The sequence below is a fragment of the Dreissena polymorpha genome, chromosome 4 (genome assembly GCF_020536995.1).
Source record: "Dreissena polymorpha isolate Duluth1 chromosome 4, UMN_Dpol_1.0, whole genome shotgun sequence".
NCBI lineage: Eukaryota > Metazoa > Mollusca > Bivalvia > Myida > Dreissenidae > Dreissena > Dreissena polymorpha.
In genome coordinates this window covers 94525019-94548704 of record NC_068358.1, presented here as the reverse complement: position 1 = coordinate 94548704, position 23686 = coordinate 94525019, and the positions used below count along the sequence as shown (strand labels likewise).

Sequence of the window (23686 nt, the reverse complement as noted above, 5' to 3'; positions counted from 1 at the left end):
TAGTTCATAATTTGATAAGATTTACAACACAATTATTCATGGAAGCAGGCACGCGTAGTTTTCTATAAACACGCCCACAATTCAATTACTAGTTGAATTGCTCATTTAGTCTATACATATAAATTCACCATTAATTGATCACGATCGAAAGCAAGACGGGTCTGCAGCTAAGCAGGCATTTGTACGTTTAGATCGTCAAGGACTCTGTCTAAGAAGCTGAGTAATTGACATTTATACAGGGCTAATGTAGGATAAATGAAAATTATTTTCACGTGAATGAATACAACATTCTGTTCATGAAACCTAATGAGTGACAGCGTTCATTATCGTCGTCAGTTCATCATAATTAACGCCAAATTAAGAGTTCGTGTTTGCACTGAGTAGCTTATGAAAATGTTGTTTTTCATAGTTTAGATCATTCTTATTGGGGAACCTTAATACAATTATTTTCGTGGAAAAGAACCATCTAAACAAGTAAAATATTTTTTATTTTATTACTTGATTATAATACTTTAATCTTAAACATTTCTCCATACTCTAGTACGCGAGCGGGGTGAGAAAGTGTAGAATTTTATTGTTTACTGGTTCATAGTTACAATTTCGTACACTGTTTTGTAAACAAGTATCACATATGCTTTCCATCGACCCAATTTAATAATAGAACGTTTGATGTATGATGTTTATAAGCCATATATCAAATCTCCAACATGATCTGTCCTTGTAAAATAATTGTACTTATATAAACGCGCTACTTATAAACGGCGCGTTTATATAAGTATTTTGATATTTACCTGTATGAAGAATCTAAACACGTTCACGGAAATAGGTATCGATATATTTATTTGAGAGGTCAAACAGTGACTAACTTGCATACGATTGCGACTTGTGATTATATGGGTACTCAAAACAACAAATATTATTTTTTTAACATCGTATGAACTTAGATAGTGAAATATGCAGAACGTGGAAAATCGCAAATACAAAATGCATATGGGTTAATTATATATGAATTTTAAACATACACACAAGCACGAGTGTATATAGTGTAATCTAGAGTCCGTGACACAAGCTACTAGTAGTGTTAAGGTATGGTTTACGCCCGTAACAAGTCCTCTGTGTTTCTTAATTCTTATATGTTTGCAGCACACCAGGGACCGTTATAGGATCAAGCAAAAAGTATATAGATTCTCATCAAAACAAATGCATGTGTAAATTATTGTCACTTTATGCCATTTGCATCACTACACCTCTCCTCCCAGTGCACGAACAGGTTCCCCGCCTCACAATAGTAGCCGTAGCAGAATTCACCAATTGTTCCCGCTATCACCTCCTCCCCTGGCTGGTAATACATGTTCCTATGGTGACAGCCTTGTCTGGCCACGCCCCTGTTGGCTACTCCGCCCGGAGCATTTCTATGCCATGGACTGTGGCCATGCTTACACCTGTGAAGGAATACGTTGTTCATAAATTATATTTTCCCATCTTTGTGAAGAATATTATCTCGTATATCACATTTTCTAAATGCAGAATGCGCTTTAAATACAAACGGGTTATAAGTGAGGATAAGAGCCAAATATGTTTCTTTTTATCGAACACTGGCCAGATGACAGACATAATAATACCGCGATCTTAAACAGAATGAGATTGTATTCTTTAAATCACACTTAAACAAAGTTAAACTTCAGCTTCACCCGCCGAAGAGAATTCTCAGTTACATCACGGTGTCCTTTAAGAATGAAATCATACGTTTTGAAGATGTAAGATTTATAAACGAGCCGTGCTCTGTGAAAAGTGGGTTTAATGCATGTGCTTAAAGTGTCGTCCCAGACTAATCAGTGACGAAACTGTCCGCTTTTAATGTATTTTATGTTTAAAGGAAGTCTGTACATAGCAAAATCTAGTTTAGGCGGAAAGTGTAGTCCGTGATTAGCCTGTGCGTACTGCTTGGACGACACTATACGCGCATACATTAAACCCCCTTTTCACAGAGCACGGCATAAATTGGTAAAATAAGATATACACACCTTTCTTCCCAATGAACGAAGACATTGTCGGCTTCACAGTAGTAGCCGTAGCAAATGTCCCCGATGTGTCCGAGAATGACGTCCTCTGACGGGTTGTAGTGGTTTCCTTGGTGTAAACATCCTGTGATTCGACGGTCACCTTCACTTGAAACGGACGAACCTATGTGTACGGCGCAGAAAAAGCAAATTCACCAAACATGATTTTTTTATTTGATTAAATTCAGTGTAATAGACCAATACCACGTTTTAAGACTATCCGCCATTATTATAAGCTTCAGAAAAATGCATGTTTATAATGTATACACCGATAGCATTTACTAATAAGCTGTAAAACCGCAAGAATATACGCTAATAGTTTTTGGAATTACATATATTACATCGGATACATAGAGAATACTAGGTTAGCGTTGAATACAGAGAAGTTTATGTTGCGAGGCTTAGAACGCCGGGAGCGCGAGCCTTGGCGAGCGCTTTCGGTGTTCGAGCCGAGCAACATAAACTTCTCTGTATTCAACGCTAACCTAGTATTCTCTATGTATCCCATTTGATTTTTTTCAACGTGACATTTAACATAAATAGATCTAATAACCTTAACAATAATTTTAATTCAGTCTTAAAAGCGCTTAAAATCTAACAAATGTAACCATGCGTAGTGATATACATGTATTTGTTCTGGTACGCAAAATAGTCTTTAAATAAATCACACACAAACTGTAAAACAAGTAAAAAATATCACCATATACCTCGATTCAATTTTACGCAGTATGCGAATTGTAACACATTACGACCGCGAAAAGAAGATGTTACTTTACTATTATTCATTTTATTTTCGAAAGAAAATGATCAAAATCCAATATGGCGGCGATTGCTCCTGACAAAATGATGTCGATGACAACATACATGTACACCATCGACGACCTAGTTCTGGCTACCATAACTTTAAATGTCGCTTTTTATGATTTTTGACTGGCGCGACTTTGTACAGGTCTGTCAATACTAAATAAACTGTACGCTGACGTTTCTTTAGCTATCGACGACCTTGACAATTTTGACGAGTAAACAGACAATTGCAGCGACTGACACTTTATTTGACTTAATATACAGGTCAATACGTTTTCCGACTTCGGACGACGAATTTAAGGACGCGCAGAACGTGTTTTTTTATATAATGTTATGGGTATGCCGTGTGTGATCCGATGCATCAATGGCGCCAATGTTAAATCATTTCCCCGAGAACAGGGAACGACAAAAGTACAAACAAAAACCAAAACACGTTAGAACTAGTATCTTACCTTTAATTATCCTTTAAAATCCATCTAATAATCCATTTAACTCAATAATTGACGATTTTGCATCTAGGGTCTTTAATAATTATTTTAGCATGGTTAAATAAAGACCCTTATGCCATCCTATCACTATAGGAATATGTAGGTATTGATATTGATATATCTAGGAATATATCACTGCTGTTCAAATGAACCGGAGCAGTTTATCAAATAATAGCCGTTGGTAAACTCGGTTGCATTTGCAGATTTCTGCATACAAACATAATTATGTTTAAACTTGCACCATGTTTTATTTATCTATGGTAAATGCCCTTATTGTACAAGAAAATAATTTAATATATAAATACATAAAGAATGGAAAACATTCCAGTACACAACAGATAAATGAGTGGATGATACCCGTGTACAAAAAGGGACGCTCCCAATTCCAGTGTGGTGCTATTTTTACCATCTTATATTTTACACAGCTCTATGCCTAACGTGAATTAAATGGAAAGCAAACATTGCAGATTATTTATGAATTGTGCGATATGTGTATGGCTTGTTGTACATTCATAATTTTTAAGTTAAATGTCAAAAGTATATGCATGGATTATAAACAATGCACATTACACGAAATAAGGAAAATGTGATCAATGGACAATTCAGATATGTCGATATACAGTACATGTAGAAAACATGTGAAATAAGTCGCGTTTATAATAAATCGTAAAAAAATAGGGAAAATGACGCAATAAGTATGTCATTTTATGACGCCATCAATCAGCTGATTCATTATACGGATGGCGAAAAATTATGTCATATGACTAGATTTAAAGGTTGAAGGTCGTATAATTTTGAAGCGTAAAAAGTAGTCCGTGCACGCGACAGGTATATCCCACAAGGTTGAATACTGGTTAGTATATTCCATAAGGTATTATACCGTCAATGTCGCGTTGAAAATGGGATAAATACTTTAACTACGTCACCATTCAGCTGTGCAAACAAATATTATATATTTACCCGCTGTAGATCAGCCATGTATGATGTCCTCTTTCGAAATAATAATGTTTTTGTCTTTGATCTGCCTTTTGTGACTTATGGGTAGCCTAATCAAGGAACAATATTATATAGTATATTTTTTAAATGCCTAAAACTCCCAACTCACATTGATTGGTGTTGTTTTTCGTATTTTCGTTAAATCGCAAATGCAATAATGTTAGTGTACTGTTTTATTAACACCATTGCAACGATCGACTGTCTTTTTTTCATATGATTCTTTCCATCCTATGTTTTTTTTTCAATTATTATATATGCTTGAACCTATCTAAAACGTCATATTAAACCAGTTATTTACAAATGAGCCGTTTTCGGTGGTAGGGAACCAAATAAAAAAAATCCATAATACCTGAGATTGAGCGAATGTACTTGCAGAACATATGATCGCCGGCAGTACATGAATCTGCGTTAAGTGTCGTCCAAGATTACCCTGTGCAGTCCGCACAGGCTTATCAGGGACGACACTTTGCGCTTTTATGATATTTTCTTTTTTTTAAAAGTCTCTTCTTAGCAAAAATCCAGTTTGGGCGGAAAGTGTTGTCTCTGATTAGCCTGTGCGGACTCCATCAGTGCATCTATTTCCGTTAATCAAAATACATAAAAGTTACCATGATTAGAATTTACAGCCAAAATACGATTGTTCCTTTGAAATACTTTTTTATACAAGGTATACAGTTGAACACCACAATTTCGAATACCGGTGATTGGAAGTCATCACTTTTTTTTACTTGTGTTCGGTCCGGATATTTTCCTTCTTTATTCATCTTAATTGTGCATCAATCGAACATATCCAGTATGCAGATCATTTTACTCTTACAGCAGTAAATCAACAATATGTAAACCTATAATATGACCATCCTTTTAGGAACGATGCTTTAAGAACGAAATACAATAAAATACAATTTGTCAATCAAATTCGTTATTTTCGTGGGTTATAAATACACCGACAGTTTTTCCTTAGCAAAATTTATAATATGTCCAATGTATATTGTGGTTCACCGATAAAAAGATTCATGTCGAAATATTAATTCGAATTAATTTCTATCTCGAACTGAAATTTTGTTCATTTGTTTGGAACTCCTACTTAGCTCAACCTCTAATCACGTGATACTCAAGTGAGATGATTGCACAATATGAAACATTGATTTAACATTGAAATTTTAAGTGTGAGACAGTCGATAAACATCGAATATCTCCGGAATTCTGGGTAAGATAGATTATGCATAAAATCGTCTGCTGATCCAGTTAACAAGCTTCTATTATATGTATTGTATAGTGCCCGCTATCAAGCCACGAACAGCGTGTACAATAAAACTACGTATATAGAAAGGCCATCCTGTTCAAGCGATCGTCGTCATGCAAAAAATGGATAAGTGTGCATTAATCAAACAAGAAACGATTCAATATGTGCAACACATTTGATTTATTTACAGAGTATAATTATAAATATGTAAAACTCATGCATTGATTAAAATATGTATCATCAGTCGTGGAACGTTCAGATTCATGTTAAAATGAGGAAGCAAAGCGTCGTTCATAAATGTTGATCCATTAAAAATGAGCCTAAATCTGCGAAAAGGGTGTTAAATGCATATGCGTAACGTCTCCTCACAGAATCAGGGACGAGCGTAAAGTGTCCTCACAGAATCAGGGACAAGCGTAAAGTGTCCTCACAGAATCAGGGACGACACTTTCCGCCAAAACTGAATTTTTGCTAAGAAGATACTCTCTTTAAACAGAAAATGTCATAAAAGCGGAAAGTGTCGTCCCTGATTAGCCTGTGCGGACTGCACAGGCTAATCTGGGACGACACTTTACGCATATGCATAAGCCCCTTTTTCACAGAGCACGGCTCAATTATTCCAGATTTAAGTTAAATCGTGCAGCTAAAGAAATACGTGCATGCATAGTTGCAAATCGAACATGTGGAATTCGACATTGTACACAATTTGAAAAACTTGTCATTTTTACGTTGTTAACCCGTATACTGGCAGATAATTAGTATTTCCTCTTGTAATAAACTGCCCATGCATCGCCACACAAAACGTTTAGAAAAACATCAACCAAAGCTAGACAGCCATTGAGCATTGTGTCACATAAACAAACAAAAACCAGGCAAAAACCAGATTTTATCAAAGTGTACAAGTGAAGCAAAAGCAAAATTAATAAAAAAATTCGATGATATTTGCATTACGTCAAAACCGATTACTTTTGAAGAATTTGTATCCGTGAAACCAAAAGCAACTTGATAGAGCTAACTCGACGTATGACTTCAAATGGCAGGACTGGTACGTGCGCTGCTTGTGTCTGCAGCCGATGCCGACGCCGTAGCTGACGGTGCGACGCAGACATCCTCCCAGTGCACGAAAATGTTGTCACCCTCGCAGTAGTAGCCGTAACACCTGTCACCAATCGTGCCAACGATGACGTCATCCATGGGCTGATAAAGCAACCGGTTGTGATAGCAGCCCTGTTTTGGCCTTCCGTGCAGCAGTCCGGCTCTCCCTGTACCTCCACTTCCGGTTGGACCTGTCTGTCGCATATTTGCCCCTAAATTGCGAATACGCTGCGATGTTAAGCCTAATGATGACTTTATTTATGATATCATTAATTTTAATGACGCATGCTAATATAGAAATGCATAAACACGTGAACGCATGCAAATTACAAATACGTGGATGTTAAAATAATCATGCAATCAATATTCACACATTTTCAAAACAGTGTTTTTTCATAATGTGAACTAGTGACCGTCCGTAAAGAGCTTACGGAGTCGATGACTGATATCTCCATGAATAAGTGTTCGTTTATACATATTTATTGGTATATATAAAACATAATTTAACGTTTCATTGTTAAAAAGACAAGCATCTTCGATGCTTATTTTACGATGGCGTTACTAGAGATGAAAATGCAATATTGATAGTAAGGGTGAATGAGTGTTAGATTTGTATTAATAAACAGGTTTGGGCTATTTGGAATAAGTAAGCAAATGAATACATAACTAGTTAGTAGTTATTACCATTTAAATAAATGTTTATGTTTACTTACATTTTTGTCGCCCCAGGTTAGCCTGTGCAGTCCAGACAGGCTTAACAGGGACGACATTTTTCGCTAAACTGGATTTTTGCTAAGAAGAGACTTTGTTTAAACAGAAAATATCATAAAAGCGGGAAGTGTCGTCCCTGATTAGCCTGTGGGAACTGCACAGGCTTATCTGGGACGACTCTTTACGCACATGCATTAAACCCCCATTTTCACAGAGCACGGCTCATTTCTTGAATATGATTGGTGCTTGCTGATCATTATTCATTGAGTCACGCTAAAGCGTACATTTATGGAATTATGACATTTGCATCAGTGATATACAGTGTATGCGTTATTTACCAGCGTGTGTACGTATTGCATTAAATGACTATTACGTTAACCTTTGAATAAATGGACTGTGCGCAGTGCATTATTCTTCTCAAGACAATATAAGTGATTATACTTCACGAGTAGATATGATATAGAACACTCAGTTGCATTGTTCTCCCTTCAATGTACGGTAACGATTTCAAGAGGAACTGACATGCCGTATTTTGCTCCATCGCTCCGTATCGTTCTTTGACAAATGCTATTTAGAGCGTATGTGCATCTTACAGCTGTTTAATTTGTAAACGCCAACACATCTTTTGTAGTTATGACGTTAAGTAACAAAAATGGTTTTCGCGTAAAATTAGTTTATTTTCTTTTTTCGCGAGACTATAACATTATATTTTATGTAAAAAAATATGTTCATTCTGTATTTCTATAGTGCAAACTTCACAGTATAAACATTTAAATAAACTAATGCATGTAAAGCTATTACGGTACGTATATTTAACTATTCGCGAGAAATAATATATATACGTGTATTATTAGTTCGTTTATATGTTTAACTAATATAGGTATTTTGACTTTAGTCGCGCGATGTTTTACTCAATATTGTTGGGGTCTTCCGGAGTATATACTAATGTTGACATACAGAGATCGTGAAGGCGTGATTAGCATGTTACTTCAGTGTTGTCGGTTTTTATATCTGCTAACATTTGTGTTTACAACATGATTATTACGATAACGCAAGATGGAACCCTAATGCCCAAAATGTCGATCTGTTATGTTGCCTTACATTTAGGTATACAAAATGATTATTACGGTAACATTAGTTGGAACTTCATATGGACATAATGCCGATTTATTACATAGGCTAACGTCTATTTTTACATAATGATTATTACGGTTACATTGGTTGGAACCCCATATGGACATAATGCTAATCTATTACATAGACTAAAATCCAGTTATATAAAATGATTATTACGGTAACATTGGTTGGAACCCCATACGGACATAATGCCGATCTATTTCATAGGCTAACATCTAGTTATACAAATTGATTCTTTCGATAAGTAACGATGGAACCCTTAAATCCCTACATGCTGATCTGTTATACAGGCTAACATTAAGGTATACATAACGAGCATTACGGTTATTATAGATGAAGCCCCTAATATCCATTATGCTGATTTGTTGTATCCGCTAATATCCATACAACTTGATTATTAGAATTACTACAGATGGAACCCCTATTGCCCATAATCTATATCGTGTATATAGGCTAATATTTAGGTATACAAGATGATAATTATGTATCAAAAATTCCAATGCCAGTACACATCATGTAACTAGAGATAATGGTATGTAGAAAAAAGAAATTTAAAGCTACTCGTTCAACAGATGATTGTATTTTCACTGTTACTTCATATTTCAACCTGAATGCGTGTCGGTAACCTAGCATCGGCTACCTATTTACTACGATGCTTAGAGCTACATGTCGTAGCTCGTGTGACCTATACACAAATGAAAGTTTAACAAAAGTAATGTAATCAATATATCAAGAAACACCAGATATTTGCTATCTATATGTCAGTTATGTTTCAGTCCTAGACAGATTAAGAGGGCGACAAAAAGGCCCCCCTCTTAAATTAACCCTTAAAGCGCTGGAGCTGAATTTTAAAGGCCTTTGCAAACAGTTTGGATCCAGATGAGACGCCACAGAACGTGGCGTCTCATCAGGATCCAAACTGTTTGCTATTCTGATAGTATTCTTTGAAAAAAATCGAAGAAAATGCTAATTTTAGAAATTCTGCAGACGACATTTTAGCAGACGACAAATTTCCCAGCATGCAAAGGGTTAAACAAGTTTCGGAATGTTTCAAATCCTACTTACTGATTTGAATGAAATCATTGCGATCAAATAGATTTATGTAGTCAATTTTCTGTAAGTAAGCGTATATTTCTATAGAATTGCACTGCTTTCTGTTGATATATCAACTTTTCATTATTTAAGCATACACTAGCCTGTGAGTTTGGGTTAAGTTCGGGTTTTACATGGCTTTTACGTGAACGGTGGATAAGATTTAAATAGTTTGTCTCCCTTAACCCAAAATCCCGTATCCGAACCTGAAAGTAGTATGCCATCCTTACAATAACGTTTTGACGGTCATGCATGCAATAATGTAGTGGTCGTTATTTAACCCATGCAATCGTATCATAGTCGCATTGTCGTTCATGATATGATTTTTATATCATCCTTACAACAAAGAAATGTTTGCGTTGTCATCAAACAAAACACAATGGATCTCATCCGATCTTGCGAACAAGTATGCCAATCTTACCACAGTTACTGCGCAGGCCATGAGCAGCACGTGACATGCCTTGGTATCGTCCTCACTACTCAAATGTAAAATGTAAACTTATTAGTTGTTTCCTGTTGGAAAAAAGAGTTTACCCAATTATCCATAGCAAGCGATAATAATATATTATGTGAAGACAGATGTAGACAACTGACCCGCTCGCGCACCGCATGCCTCAGAAAAAGAAAAAACCCCGAGATAAAAGGTTTGCATGTTTATTAAAAAAGATCCATGCCACAAGGATAAGAGTAATTAGAGGCAAACATTATGAACAAGTAGCTTTAAATTATAAATGACATGACATATAACATGCGCAGGCATTCAACATAACATGCATAGCTTATGTGTATCGTAAACCTTACTTAAATGTTTATAATAAATCATAAGACACATCTTATAAAAATGCGGTATATCGACGGTGAATTTTGCATTAAAAATATGTAAACTATATTGATTGTTCCTCCAATATTTTGTCTTTATATTTATTAACAACATTGATGTTGTCGTCACGACAAATGCACTTTACTATATATTTTTGCAGACGACTTAGAAAGAAACAACCCATATCATCCGACAAATCTTTTATCATGATTCAGACAGTTTTGCTTCGTTTAGAAGTGTTCTATAACTGTGAAATCACCGAAAGACGGAAGTAAGGTGCGAATGCATTAAGCCACTCGAGCTCGTAAATTTTCTAATATTATTCGGTAAGAGCAAAATTAACATAGGTAGTATTGAAAAGAATATGACCAAATAATACCGTCGATATACCGATTAAACATTATACCAAAACCATTTTTAAAATGCATAACTGTCGGACTTAATAAGAAAATTTGAATAAATTCGAAAATTCGCTAAGTAGTACATTTAAACTGAAACTGGAATCCTTCTATAAAGAAAATATATATGTATAAATAACTTTTTAGAACCAACCAAGTCCGCCGGATACCGACGGCATCGTCGCCGGCTGAGCCGCCTGCTGGCCTGCACTACACCTGTCCTCCCAGTGGACGAAAACATTGTCACCTTCACAGTAATATCCGTAACACATATCTCCAATGTTACCAACAATTACGTCTTCGTTGGGTTGATAATATAGATTATTGTGGTAGCAGCCTTGCTTTGGACCCATAGCTCTTCCACCGCCGGCCCCTCCAAGACCACCTGCGGCGGCAGGAGCGACGGGCCTTTCTTGTCTACCGGCTCCTGGTCCGGGACCGCCTCTAGCTGCGCCAGCTCCGGCAGCAGGTGGCGGGCCTTGCATTTGAGGTCCCGGGCCTTGCTTTCCCTTTGGCGGGCCTTGCTTTGCGCCAGGTCCCGGTTTAGGTGCTCCGGCTGGAACAGGCTGTGGAGCAGCGTTTGGTGGTGGTGGTCCTTGACTTGTAGGCGGCGCCTGAGCGGCGCACCATTCTTCCCACTGAATGACTTGCGCTTCGTTATTGCAATACGTTCCGTAGCATCGTTCACCTACTTGGTGATTTGTTATTTCCTGCCCAAGCTCATAATACATGTTGTCCACCATACAACCTGGCTGGGGTGCACCGGGCCCTCGTCCTGAACTGTGACCGCTAGTTGGTTTCATGGAGTTTAGGGGACATTCAAAATCATCCCAGAACTGAATATTTCCCATAGAGTCGCAATATGTTACGTAGCACCATGTGTCGTGCTGACCCCTAACAATGTCACTTCCTGGTTTGTAAAATTTGCCTTCCCAGAAACAGTCCTGTATCACGGGCGCTGGTGGTGCCCGAGTTGGTGGTGGCGTCGGTCTCATCGTTTGCTGATTGCGTGGTTGCTGCTGGGAACCAGGTCCCTGTTGGAAACCAGGTCCTTGTTGGAAGCCATTTCCTTGTTGCCCTTGTTGTCTCTGTGGACCCACCCCTTGCTGTCCCTGTGGACCCATCCCTTGCTGCCTCTGTGGACCCATCCCTTGCTGCCCCTGTGGACCCATCCCTTGCTGCCCTTGTGGACCCATCCCTTGCTGCCCTAGTGGCCTCTGTGGCCCTTGTTGTGGACCACTCTGTTCGGGCGCCTGTTGCTGTGGTCTCTGAGGACCCGGGCCTTGTTGTCCTGCTTGTCCCTGTGGTCCTTGTTGGGGATAGCCCTGGTCGGGCGCCTGTGTACCCCACTGTTGTGACGGATCGGGTTGGGAAGAAGGAGAGGGACTCGGGCTACCACTCGGCGGTGGTCCTTGTGCCTGTCCGCCTCCTCCCTGTTGTGGTCCGCCTTGTTGGGGTTGACCCGGTCCACCCGCCTGACCATCCACGACCGCTGCTGTCTGCATCAAAGTCATCATTTTGTGCAAGAGCTCGTGCCATGGATTCGCATCCGGAAGTTGTCCGCCCGGGCCTCCTTGGGATCCACCGGGAGGTGCACCGGCGTTCGGGTTCGGTGCGGCTGGACCTTGTGATGGTGGCGGCGGTGGTGGCTGCGCTAGTACAGCGCAGGACGCCAAAAGCAAGCATATGGGCACTTTCCTGGAATGATAAAGACATTGTAAGCTCTTATTCTGGAAATATCATGTCAGTTTTACTGCTTGGATCTGAAAAGGATATATTGATTTGATGAATTTCCGTGCGATATTGAACAAGTAAACAATATGATGTCTCATTACCTATTCACCACTACCAAATGAACAGACATATCTAACACAGTTAATCTTTCGGCATAGCGTCGGATCCGACTATGGTGTAATACATATCAACGAAGATATTATGCTTTGTATTTAACCCGTTTTTAACGTATAAACAACTTACAAAAACAAGTGTGATTTATTTAGCTGTATGTACTGTTATGGCTTCAATAAGACAGTGGTATTGATAACTTATAGAAAGCGCACTTTGATTTAGAAACGATTGCCTGTGTACGAATAGAGGGGTGTGTATACAGGCAAGTAAATGCTATTAAAAGTCCTAAACGAAATGAAGCAATTGACATGACGCCTTATCTATGATCGCTCCGCCCACTTAATCACGTGGCTCAGCGGGTAGCAAACCTAGACAAGCTTACACCAAAATTGCTTCATTGCCTATAGACCGTTCTATAATTTAGTAATTACCCAATTATCTCCCCTGATTACTCTCCGCGTCCGCCATTACACTACTGCCAAACAACCGGTAACATATATAAGAGAGCACCGATTATTCAACGGGTGAATTTCTTTCTTTTTGTAAAACTTGTTTGTTTGTCATGCAAATTGTATGAAATAAAGTTTTTCTGCTAGAGGAGATGTTAAGTTAGTGTTATAACAGAAAAATGTTTGAAAAACGTGCATATTTTTTACGTATTTGTCGAGGAAAATAAACACGTTAACACATTAATTTAATTAAACTAAATGCAATATTTATCATTTGATTATATGCATCAATCTTAAAATCGCGTAATCCTTTGCATTCCAGTGTTGAATTGCCCTATTGTTCTGCATAATCCGATTATCTCGTTTTGATCAGATATTATCCAGACTTAACTAACAACATGGCGTCATCCCGGGGTGTCATAAACCACACTGGGTGGCAGATGACAGTCTGGTCATTAAACACAATTGATGATGCCACCATGTCTTCTCTTTCTGGTAGTATTAAGCAGTCATTTGGTTTAATATTTTACCTCCGACATACTTAACAGTTGCGTTCATTAGATATGTTACATATTGTACAAATTAAAAGTTATGTCCAATATAGAATATCAGAAATTGTACACCGTAAAGATACTAGCCCGTTTAATCCCTGGTTTAATTTATGAAAAAAAGTATTTGATAATTATAAAATTTACCTAAAAACATAACATTTAACGTATTTAGCGGGTATCGGTTAATTAAAACTACGTCATTTCGTATGAAGATTTAATGTTACGGCAATGCATGAACGACATCATTAAACAAGAAATTACATTTGACACGAACGGGGGTATATATTGTTTTAAAAAAATATTAATATAGATATATGTGTGTTAAAATGTTAGATATTTGCCACTCATACTCACTAGTAACGAGTTTTCAATATACATGAATACACAGTTCAAATTGCATCATGTAAAGTTGTGTTTTTCAGTTGTATGTTTATATTCCTCAATAGCGTCATTCTCTGTACAAAACCCATCAAATTAAAATTACATGTTAATACTGTCATGCACTTCGCTTTTAATAGGGCTTTGTAGTACGTTTATTTTCAATGCACCCCTTATACTTTCTATTACTCACGTGTTTATCACACTAACGTACTCATGCCATTCATAATTATATTTTTATAATTAGATGTATTACTATTGTAATTTATTGAAGCTTTTCTGCAAAAAATATTACGGCTTATGCATAGAGCTCTTTGTTGTGTCAAATTGTCGGCCTTTCAGTCTTCAGATAATCTTTAATTTGATGCTTATGCCGCGTTTTTAAAGTTGCAAATAAATGTATTAATAAATTCGTTTGGCGCTTAATAATATATTTTTGAAATATTATTTAGGTGTTTTTTTTCGGAGTTTTTTTTGTGTGGATTAATTGACTAAACATTTGGTGTCGTTATCCATATGTTTTGCGTTACTTCAAAGACCTATAAAATACATTTTTTAGTATTTTTTAGCTTTATAGCTGTTAAATGATTCACAGATGAAAATATAGATATATCACATAAATCACATTCTCTTCATCTTCCGAATAATCACATTAAAGATCGTCAAGATCAATATCACTCTCTCATAATAAAAAGCTCGTTTTTTAACGTGACAAAATTCCATAATTAAATATAAATCCAAACCACAATTTTTTATCTTTGATATCAGTTAGAACAAGAAAAATAAAGGAAGGCGTATCAAAAATATCATACTTAATATAATATGTTATGATTTAGGAATGTAGATTTTTACCACATGAGACCAATTACAAACAATTAGCGGTAATTAATTGCGCGAGAATCTTTAATAAGTATTAATTAAAATATAAATTGCTTGATGTTGCGGCTATTAAAATCAACACAACAATACATGCGTGAATTGTTTGTGAAACGTTAAACGAAACAAGTCTAATCAAAGACATAGTATGAGCGACTGAACCGGCAAATTTTCGCCGATGATTACCACTTGATTACAGATATAAAAAAAAACAAATACACGAAAGCATTTTAAACATTTTATTTGTAACAATCAATCTCAACTTCAAACAATCATTTAAAAAACAAAAATGTGATAATCGCCTCACATTAATTCATTAAGTAATTTATTTATCCGACAACGGTTAAGCGGGTATTCTCTACGTTTTTGGCTTTTGGAATCGCAGTCTCGCACCAGTTAGCAGCAGTCTAATGGCGGACAGTCACGTGACTGACAATATGGCGGCGGTCAATTTATCGATTATGGAACGGTCTATATACTGCATGTAGATTAACGCGATATTCCGGAATATTTTTATGGACTTTTTAACACCATATGACACTTGTATAAGGGGTTTGAGTCATTTAGTTATTCTGCGAATGCATAAAATATACGTTTATAGAGAATATCAGCAAATTATAACGGGTTTTTCGGTACATGAATAACGCTCTCAAACGCTTGCGTGCTGACCGAAATCGAACCTGTTATTACGTGTGATGTTGGTATTAGCAATAAATTAACACTTCTTCAACGGCATTTACCCATGTTATTTACGAAACATTGCCACTCGTGTATTTGACACGAAATAGCGCTTTAAACTGGGAATTCGGTGAAGTTTTAGACGCTTTATATAAGCATATAATTTACTTGCGTTTCGGATTTAGACGATCATGATTCAAATCGCGTCTGTTAATGTGTCATAGTCCCAGTTTTTTCGGACACGATATTACTATAATTGTATCTGCTGTACCGAAAGCGAGAATACAGACAATCGCTATATTACATATTTATTGCGCCTATGATATAATACCTCATTTGCTCCGGTAATGTATAAATTAAACATGACATGCATATATACCAGAATATGAAAGTCGATGTTCATTTGCTAATTAATAACTCACAAAGTGTGCTGACACTGTAACAGCAGTTTGCAGAGTAATTGCAAAATAGTGCTGTCATGTCATGTTATCAAACGGTATTTATTATGCACTGAAAGAGGTTTCTGCAGGTAAAAAAGCGAATGGTGCAACTATTCTGCACACACAAAATATATTAAATTCAGACAAAGGTTAATTGTATATAAAAAAGAATCGTGTTCCGTTGTCAAATTTTAGGTTCGTAGAATCAAGTAAATCGTGACATGTCTAAGTCCACTTTTGACACAAGCTTCCTACCGTTACTGAAATAAATAGAATTCATTTTCTGTTTTGTTCTGAGAACAGAGAACAACAAAAGCCACGCGCGAGAGGTGAGTTTTTCAGCTTTTTCGCATTTATTTTCTGTTCATTGGGTTTTCGGACACGGACTATTGTTTGGCCGATTAATGGTATAGCACTTCGTAGTGCGAAGAAAGAAATTCGAGAAAAACAGTTGGTTATATGAAAATAGACGGTAAAAAGTCCATCGAAAAATCAGCATGAAGTGGATGATAGGTACATATTTCAACTAAATAAAAAATACTTAGAAACCAATCAAGAACGTGTTCACTTTTCGAATTACAAGATCAATATTTCTTTAATTGTTAAAGCATCTTGAATTTTAAGTTCACTGACGACATTGAAGAATTTTCAAATTGAACGAAGTCAGATGCCACATTTTCATGGACACTTCTTTAGCCGATCATCTCAATTACAATGGCACTTCTGTTCCCGATTAACCGACACTTTTTAACATACATAATACACACTTTTTAGTGAACCAGAAATGCAAAATTCGCTGTTGAACACGGTTATAGAAAGCATGTACTAATTAAAAAATTCTGACGTAAATAAAAAACGAATCACCGAAAATGTGCATCATTTTTCTTATCCCCTTGGATTATGTGCATGATTTTGTTTTTCATGGCATATTTAATTAGTTTAAACCTATTTATTTAGCTCATTTGCATCGAAAGCCTCGGGCTTATTGAAACGCTCTCGAGTCCATTTCCTGGGCCTAGAACCAGTACTTGGTGTCTTTGGGGGAGATCTTAAGAACGCGCCCACAGTGGGGATCGAACCCATGACCTCCCGATCGCTAGGCGGACACCATATCCATTACACCACCGCGAACTTTTTAATATTTAATTTAGACACGACATCTCGGGAATTACAATCTGACCATTATAGCGTGAAGTTTCAATTTATTTTTGTATCACTGAAGCTTATACTAGTATACACTCTTGTCGATGTCTTCTTCTTTGGTACTACACTGTTACTCTCGCCGGTCTACAACATATCAGAGTGCCAGATTTGTTAAAAGTCGCCATTATCCGACGTGCCCGTTATCAAAATGTCTACAGCATCATGCATGCCACCTTTTAAAACACACTCTTTCTTCGTTCATATTTCATTGAACATTATCAAAATATCAGTATTTTAAGCACAGTAATTAATCTACATGCTGGAATAGCAAACACCTTGGTAAGAATAGTAACAATATAAATAAGTGCATTTCAAGTAGAAGATTGAAATCGGATATAAGAGTGCCCAATTTGTTGAAAGTCTCTGTTATCCGACGTGCCCTTTACCGGAAAGAAAATGACAAACGTAATTAAGAATTGTACAATAAACCGGATTGACAAGTCGACATAAAGAACTATAAACACGGGCTAACCGAGATGATTGGTGTAAGAGACCATTAAGAGACCATTATACTTAAATCATGCATACCGGTATTAATGGATGGATTTGTGTCTAGTTATATTACGAGGAAGAGTAAATATGTTCGTTTGTATATAATAATCACTACTCGTAGTATGGCGTGATCCAAAGTACATTTTGCATAACTAAAAACTGCGTAAAAGGAAATAATCAAATTATCGTACTCAAGATTTATTTCAAGGACTCGCTGGCCCCCTAACTTAAAATTCGGTTAGAATGGCCACATTCATACATACTATGCATATTTGATTGTAATAATTGTAATTATGAATTGATGATGAGACTTAAATGGATCTTTTCACGCTTTGGTAAATTGACAAAATTGAAAAAAGTTGTTTCAGATTCGCAAATTTTCGTTTTAGTTATGATATTTGTGAGGAAACAGTAATACTGAACATTTACCATGGTCTAATATAGCCATTATATGCATCTTTTGACGATTTTAAAACCTAAAAATTATAAAGCGTTGCAACGCGAAACGATTGAATAATTTGGAGAGTTCTGTTTTTGTCGTTAAATTTTGTGAAACTACGAAGATTGCTTATATAAGGTATAAAATACGTTGAGGAAGTGTACTCGGCGGAATAGCTCAGTAGGCTAAAGCGTTTTTACTTCAGGACTCTGGCAGGACTCCAGGGGTCACTGGTTCGAAACCTGGTCCGGGCAATGTTCTTTTCCTTTTTTTATTTTTATTCTTGATTTTTTACTGGAGCTTTTACGATCCAATGTTTACATTTATCGATATAAAGCATTTAATGAATAAGTTAAAAAATGCCAAAATCTGTGAAAAGGCACCTTTAAGTAAACTAATAAACTATTATAGGACTATCCAGAATATTATTCCAAAGAAATCGCATACCAAAACCATGGAAAACTCATTTGCTGTTTTGTAAACCAATTATATCATGTGTAGGATTAATTAGTAAGGACCACAAATCGGTTCTATTTATAGTATCTATAAAAGATATGCGTGTCAGGCCTTCCTGTCAAATATCGCATACACTTACCACTGTCTTTCAAAACCCATAACACATATTAGTCCTTTTAAATGTGACCGTTAACTATCATAAATTTGTGAAGCTTCGTGTATTTGAAGTCACTTCATTGACTTTAAGTATTGAAAAGTGTCAATATGCATTAAATGAATAGCGTGGTTACATTAAACAACAGCGACAGTGCTCTTCGCGAATACCTTGTCATTTCAGTAATTAAAGCGTACTATTCAGTCTCCTACTGAACCACTAGCATTTAGTATTCAAAACCACATGAAGCAGTACAACTATTAGTAAATGAGACATATACATACTTTCTGTTATTTTAATATCAATCGAAAGACGTCGAAAGACAGGTTCATATGTAAATGCATATCTACAAGTCATACTTGCGACGTTTTTACGTTAACTAAATCAAGTAACATACGCGTTCATTTTCTCATTTTGCCTTGACAAGTGATATCACGCCAGTCTAGAATATTAATGTTCATTGTTATATACTGAGCCCATGGGCAAAATCTTATGAGTTTTGTATTTATTCAGCTGTCTAATTGTTTTTGTGACTCAGAAATGAAAAGCCAGTCCGTTTATAGATGTGTCATAAATAATACACGTACACGTAATAAAGGCACTTTGTCTTAAAAATACGATATACAAGAATGGGTGGGTTATTTCAGAGAGAATATATGACTTTCACACCCGCTGAGAAGTGTTTTTTTTGTATTAAAACATATTTTTATTTCGTATCAAAGATATTCAATCAAGTATTACATGTTTTCTATATTTTATGTATTACGTGCCTTAGTTTACAGCATTTATATCATATGATCTCATAAATAGTGCAAGAAGAGAACAATAAACCAAATTGACACAGTCAATTTTAAGGATGCGTTATGCATTAATAGAACATATTCACAAATAATAATTTATACCATATAACGTTTTCAAATGGTGGAGAAACCACATTTAAATGAATGAACAAAACACTAATAATCAATTATTTAATTAAACAGATGAACTGTATTGGCTAATATAAAATAATTCAGATGCAGCAACCAATATTTTAAAATTCGTTTTTATTGAACACGATATTCATTTACGAATCTTTCGGGGATAAATCATTTTTCCATCCAAGCTCCTAACTCCCCAACCCCCCCCCCCCAACCCCCAACCCCCAACTCCTCAATCCCCCAACTCCCCAACTCCCCAACACCCACCTTCCCAACCCAAACAGAATAACATGACTACAGCCTGCAAGCAATTTCATTGTTTGTAATATTAATATTCGGTGTTACGCTACAACAAACTCGTTCACGATAAATTAGACCAGCTAACCTTACACTAGAGTTGCCGTCAAAATGGGTGTACTTCCCTAACATAAAGATTAATTGGCTCAGCTTTCTTTGTTGATGGTTTGTACCGGAAAACAATTATATGTACCGGTAATTAACGTCAATAAATAATGCTTCAAAATGGCACCATATGTTAAACGGATGAAAAGAAACAAAACATTATGGAAACAAGCAAATTATTTCAAAGTTTAAGATTCCCAATATAATAAATTTACAGAGGTAAACCACAAGTATATAGTTACTGAAAGGTTATGAATCTGTGTCTCTATGCATTTGTTGATATTTCTCATATTTCTCGGTTTCAATAATAATTTTGAAGATGAATTAAGAATGAATAAATCTTTATCCTACAGCTAAATGATTTTATAGAATAAATACGACTCATAAAGAAAAGATAAGGTTTTCTCCACAGTTTTTTTTAGATCAGGTTTCATCCACACTTATTTTTAGAACATTACGTAGGGACTAGTTTTTTTTTTTGCCTTTCACCCCTGATTGCGTCATTTCGGTCATTGGGTACGCAGTCGTTTAACGAGTTTACGAGTGTGTGTGTGTTTGTGTGTTACGATGGATTACTATAATAATTATATTAATATTATGAATGTGAAAAACACAGATTTTGAATATAAAACTGGAATGAAACTGATGAGACTGCATTTTCGATTTAGTTAAAATGTCGAATGTACTCGAATAACGCGATGTTTTGTTGAACAATTGATGGATTAAATTTAAGAAAAGTGTCAGTGAATTGTTCTTTAACTTTTCGAAGGAAATCGATGTCGAATTAGAATGGTCATTTCTTTGATGGTTTAGTCGTTCCTTTGTCAGTCGATCAAAGAATGTCTATCCACAAAGAATTGCCTGCTTACATCCAGTGCTTTAAAATGGCAAAGATGGATGGCGATGAAGAAATTTGTCTAGAATTTTAACTCGTCATGGAAGCAAATTAAAAATTACGAAAATAAACATGGACGTGGTTATTATACAACTTCGGTGAGTAGAAAAATAATTTTATGTAAGTAAGTATAAAGTGTGTAAAAAGAAGAGTTGTTTAAAGACTAAAATTAACAATATCGGCGGGAATAAATGCTGAATCATGCTTCACGTAGCCACGGTATGTGTTTACACATTTTGTAAATTTCAAAACGGCGGGAGCCATGTTTGTTTTTTGTTTTTTTTTACAGCGGTGAAACCAGAATTGTAGTTTGAACACAACCGCCTGTGTTCTACTTGAGTGTGTTACATATGGAAAGCTGATTAAATTTGAATTGAGGCGTATAGGGATATTTTGTCTCGTTACTCTTCTTTTGCGTGGAATTCTTAAGGACTATTTCGATTTCCGTAAACAGGAAAGATCACAATAAATATTACTACGCAATGTAAGATTCAGTTAATTTAATGTGTTTTTGCTTTTATTTTAGGAATAAATTAAATAAAACAATATTGTAGGATAAATAGAATACTATGTTAGTGTGATTGTGTACAAGCCTCGCCATGTAAACCTTTCTTCACTCGTGGGATAAATTTAAGTACACTATCACACTAACACAGTATTCTCTATTATATATAGGCAATATTAAACAGTTTTTAAGCGAAATATACCTTGAAGGGGGAAAAAACTGCCGACATGGTTAGTGGTTCATTTACATTTTAAACGCCCGGTTTGTCGATTTGTTATTTTAAATGTAAAACTGTCGATTAATAAGTGCTTTTTTTCAAAGGAATGGTATTCTTTTAACAGGTTAATCATCTTTTCTCTGAAATAAATTTTACTATAACGTTTCAACAAAAGTACAATAGCATTATTTTCATTAAAATATATTTAAAGAAAACTTAGTATACTAAGCACACGTAAATCACACATCAACCTACAGCATCAAAGAGTCGGGCCGGCTAGATCAGTTTGTAGGGCGCTAAACAACAAATCCGAGCATCGCCAGTTCGATCCCCTGCCTGAAATCCTTTCTATGAGAATTCTCCCCTAATTGGATGCAATTTGTACTGGTAAAGCGATAGTCAAGATGGCGACGTCGATGCCGAGACAGGTATTTTTCGCAATTGTACACCCTTAATAACTTTTGCTTAATTTTAAAATGCCGCTCACGTTCAATTCATACCAGTAAGAAAATGATTTGCGTTTATTTCGTTGTAATCTTAATACCGGTATCTCGACTTTACTCGCTACGAGTTTTCTTAGCGGGAGCTGTAATTGTGTGATCCCGCTAAGAACTTTCGTAGCGAGTAAAGTTGAGATGTAGATGACGTGCGTGTACAAAATATGCTACTTAACTTGTTTATAAGTAAAAGCCATTCCAAAAATTTACAAGGTCATCAAACAATTATGTAATCACTTACGTCAAATCGCATTATGGTTAAAGGTTTATTATGTTCATTTGTATTACGTATCAAATACCACATATTATCCGAGTTAACTCATCCCATGTACATCGCCCTCATTTTTTGCACCGTCGATTGTATTTCAAAATCAAAATTATTCCCACAAGATAAACAGAAGTACTTACATTTTACGTAAATTGCGTTCCAGTGTCAAGACAGCGTCGCCGTAACGTCTTTATTTATACCGACGTGAGTTGACTGTCAACCGTCGTTACGGTACGTCAATTTTACTGCGTATGTTACGTCGGAAACGTGATTCTAATGCAACCACAGTCGTGTTTTAGTCGTTTGTGTGTGTTTGTGTATTTTGTGTGGTAATTGAAGATACTAAGCAAGGATGGCCAATTACAAACACGGTTGCGATAACACAAAATGCATCATAAACTTCGTTGTGTAACGTTTGTGGTCCTAAACATACAAAACTTATCTTACTAACACTAAACGTCAATCAAACGGATGTATTTGCATCGATTTTTTGCCGGTATCGATGATCTAATCACACATTTAGTATAACATTTTGCACAGCCATAAACGCCTTTGCAGTCATGAAGTCGAAAGCTTATAGTATTAGTCATTATATCGGACAGGCGTTGTTTCCTTTCATTATATCGGACAGGCGTTGTTTCCTTCCATTATATCGGATAGGCGTTGTTTCCTTCCATTATATCGGACAGGCGTTGTTTCCTTCCATTATATCGGACAAGCGTTGTTTCCTTCCATTATATCGGACAGGCGTTGTTTCCTTCCATTATATCGGACAGGCGTTGTTTCCTTCCATTACATCGGACAGGCGTTGTTTCCTTCCATTATATCGGACAGGCGTTGTTTCCTTCCGATATATCGGACAAGCGTTGTTTCCTTCCATTATATCGGACAGGCGTTGTTTCCTTTCATTATATCGGACAGGCGTTGTTTCCTTCCATTATATCGGACAAGCGTTGTTTCCTTCCATTATATCGGACAGGCGTTGTTTCCTTCCATTATATCGGACAGGCGTTGTTTTCTTCGGGTACTCCGGCTAATCCCCACAACACAACACCAAACCAAAATTAAAAAATCTTTCAGTAACAACAAAGAAGCTCAAAATTGAAGCTTTAATTCAAAATGCGTCAAAACTTTCGTGAGTGTAATAAGTTTATTAGGTAGGAGTGCTGGGCGC

The 23686-nt window shown here is 36.3% G+C and overlaps 2 protein-coding genes across 2 annotated transcripts; both read right to left on the bottom strand.

Moving 5' to 3' along the window:
• Window positions 1–871: 871 nt before the first annotated feature.
• Window positions 872–6890, bottom strand: LOC127878629 (uncharacterized). Its single transcript, XM_052425156.1, has 3 exons — window positions 6641–6890; window positions 2025–2184; window positions 872–1442 (listed from the first exon to the last, which is right to left on the bottom strand). The coding sequence occupies exons 1-3, from the start codon at window positions 6888–6890 to the stop codon at window positions 1220–1222; spliced, it is 633 nt and encodes a 210-aa protein (XP_052281116.1). The 3' UTR covers window positions 872–1219.
• A 3376-nt stretch (window positions 6891–10266) lies between these two features.
• Window positions 10267–22688, bottom strand: LOC127877366 (spidroin-2-like). The gene is made up of 2 exons (XM_052423123.1): window positions 22653–22688; window positions 10267–12542 (listed from the first exon to the last, which is right to left on the bottom strand). Coding segments are annotated over exons 1-2 (1557 nt in total). The 5' UTR covers window positions 22655–22688; the 3' UTR covers window positions 10267–10987.
• Between the last annotated feature and the right edge of the window lie 998 nt (window positions 22689–23686).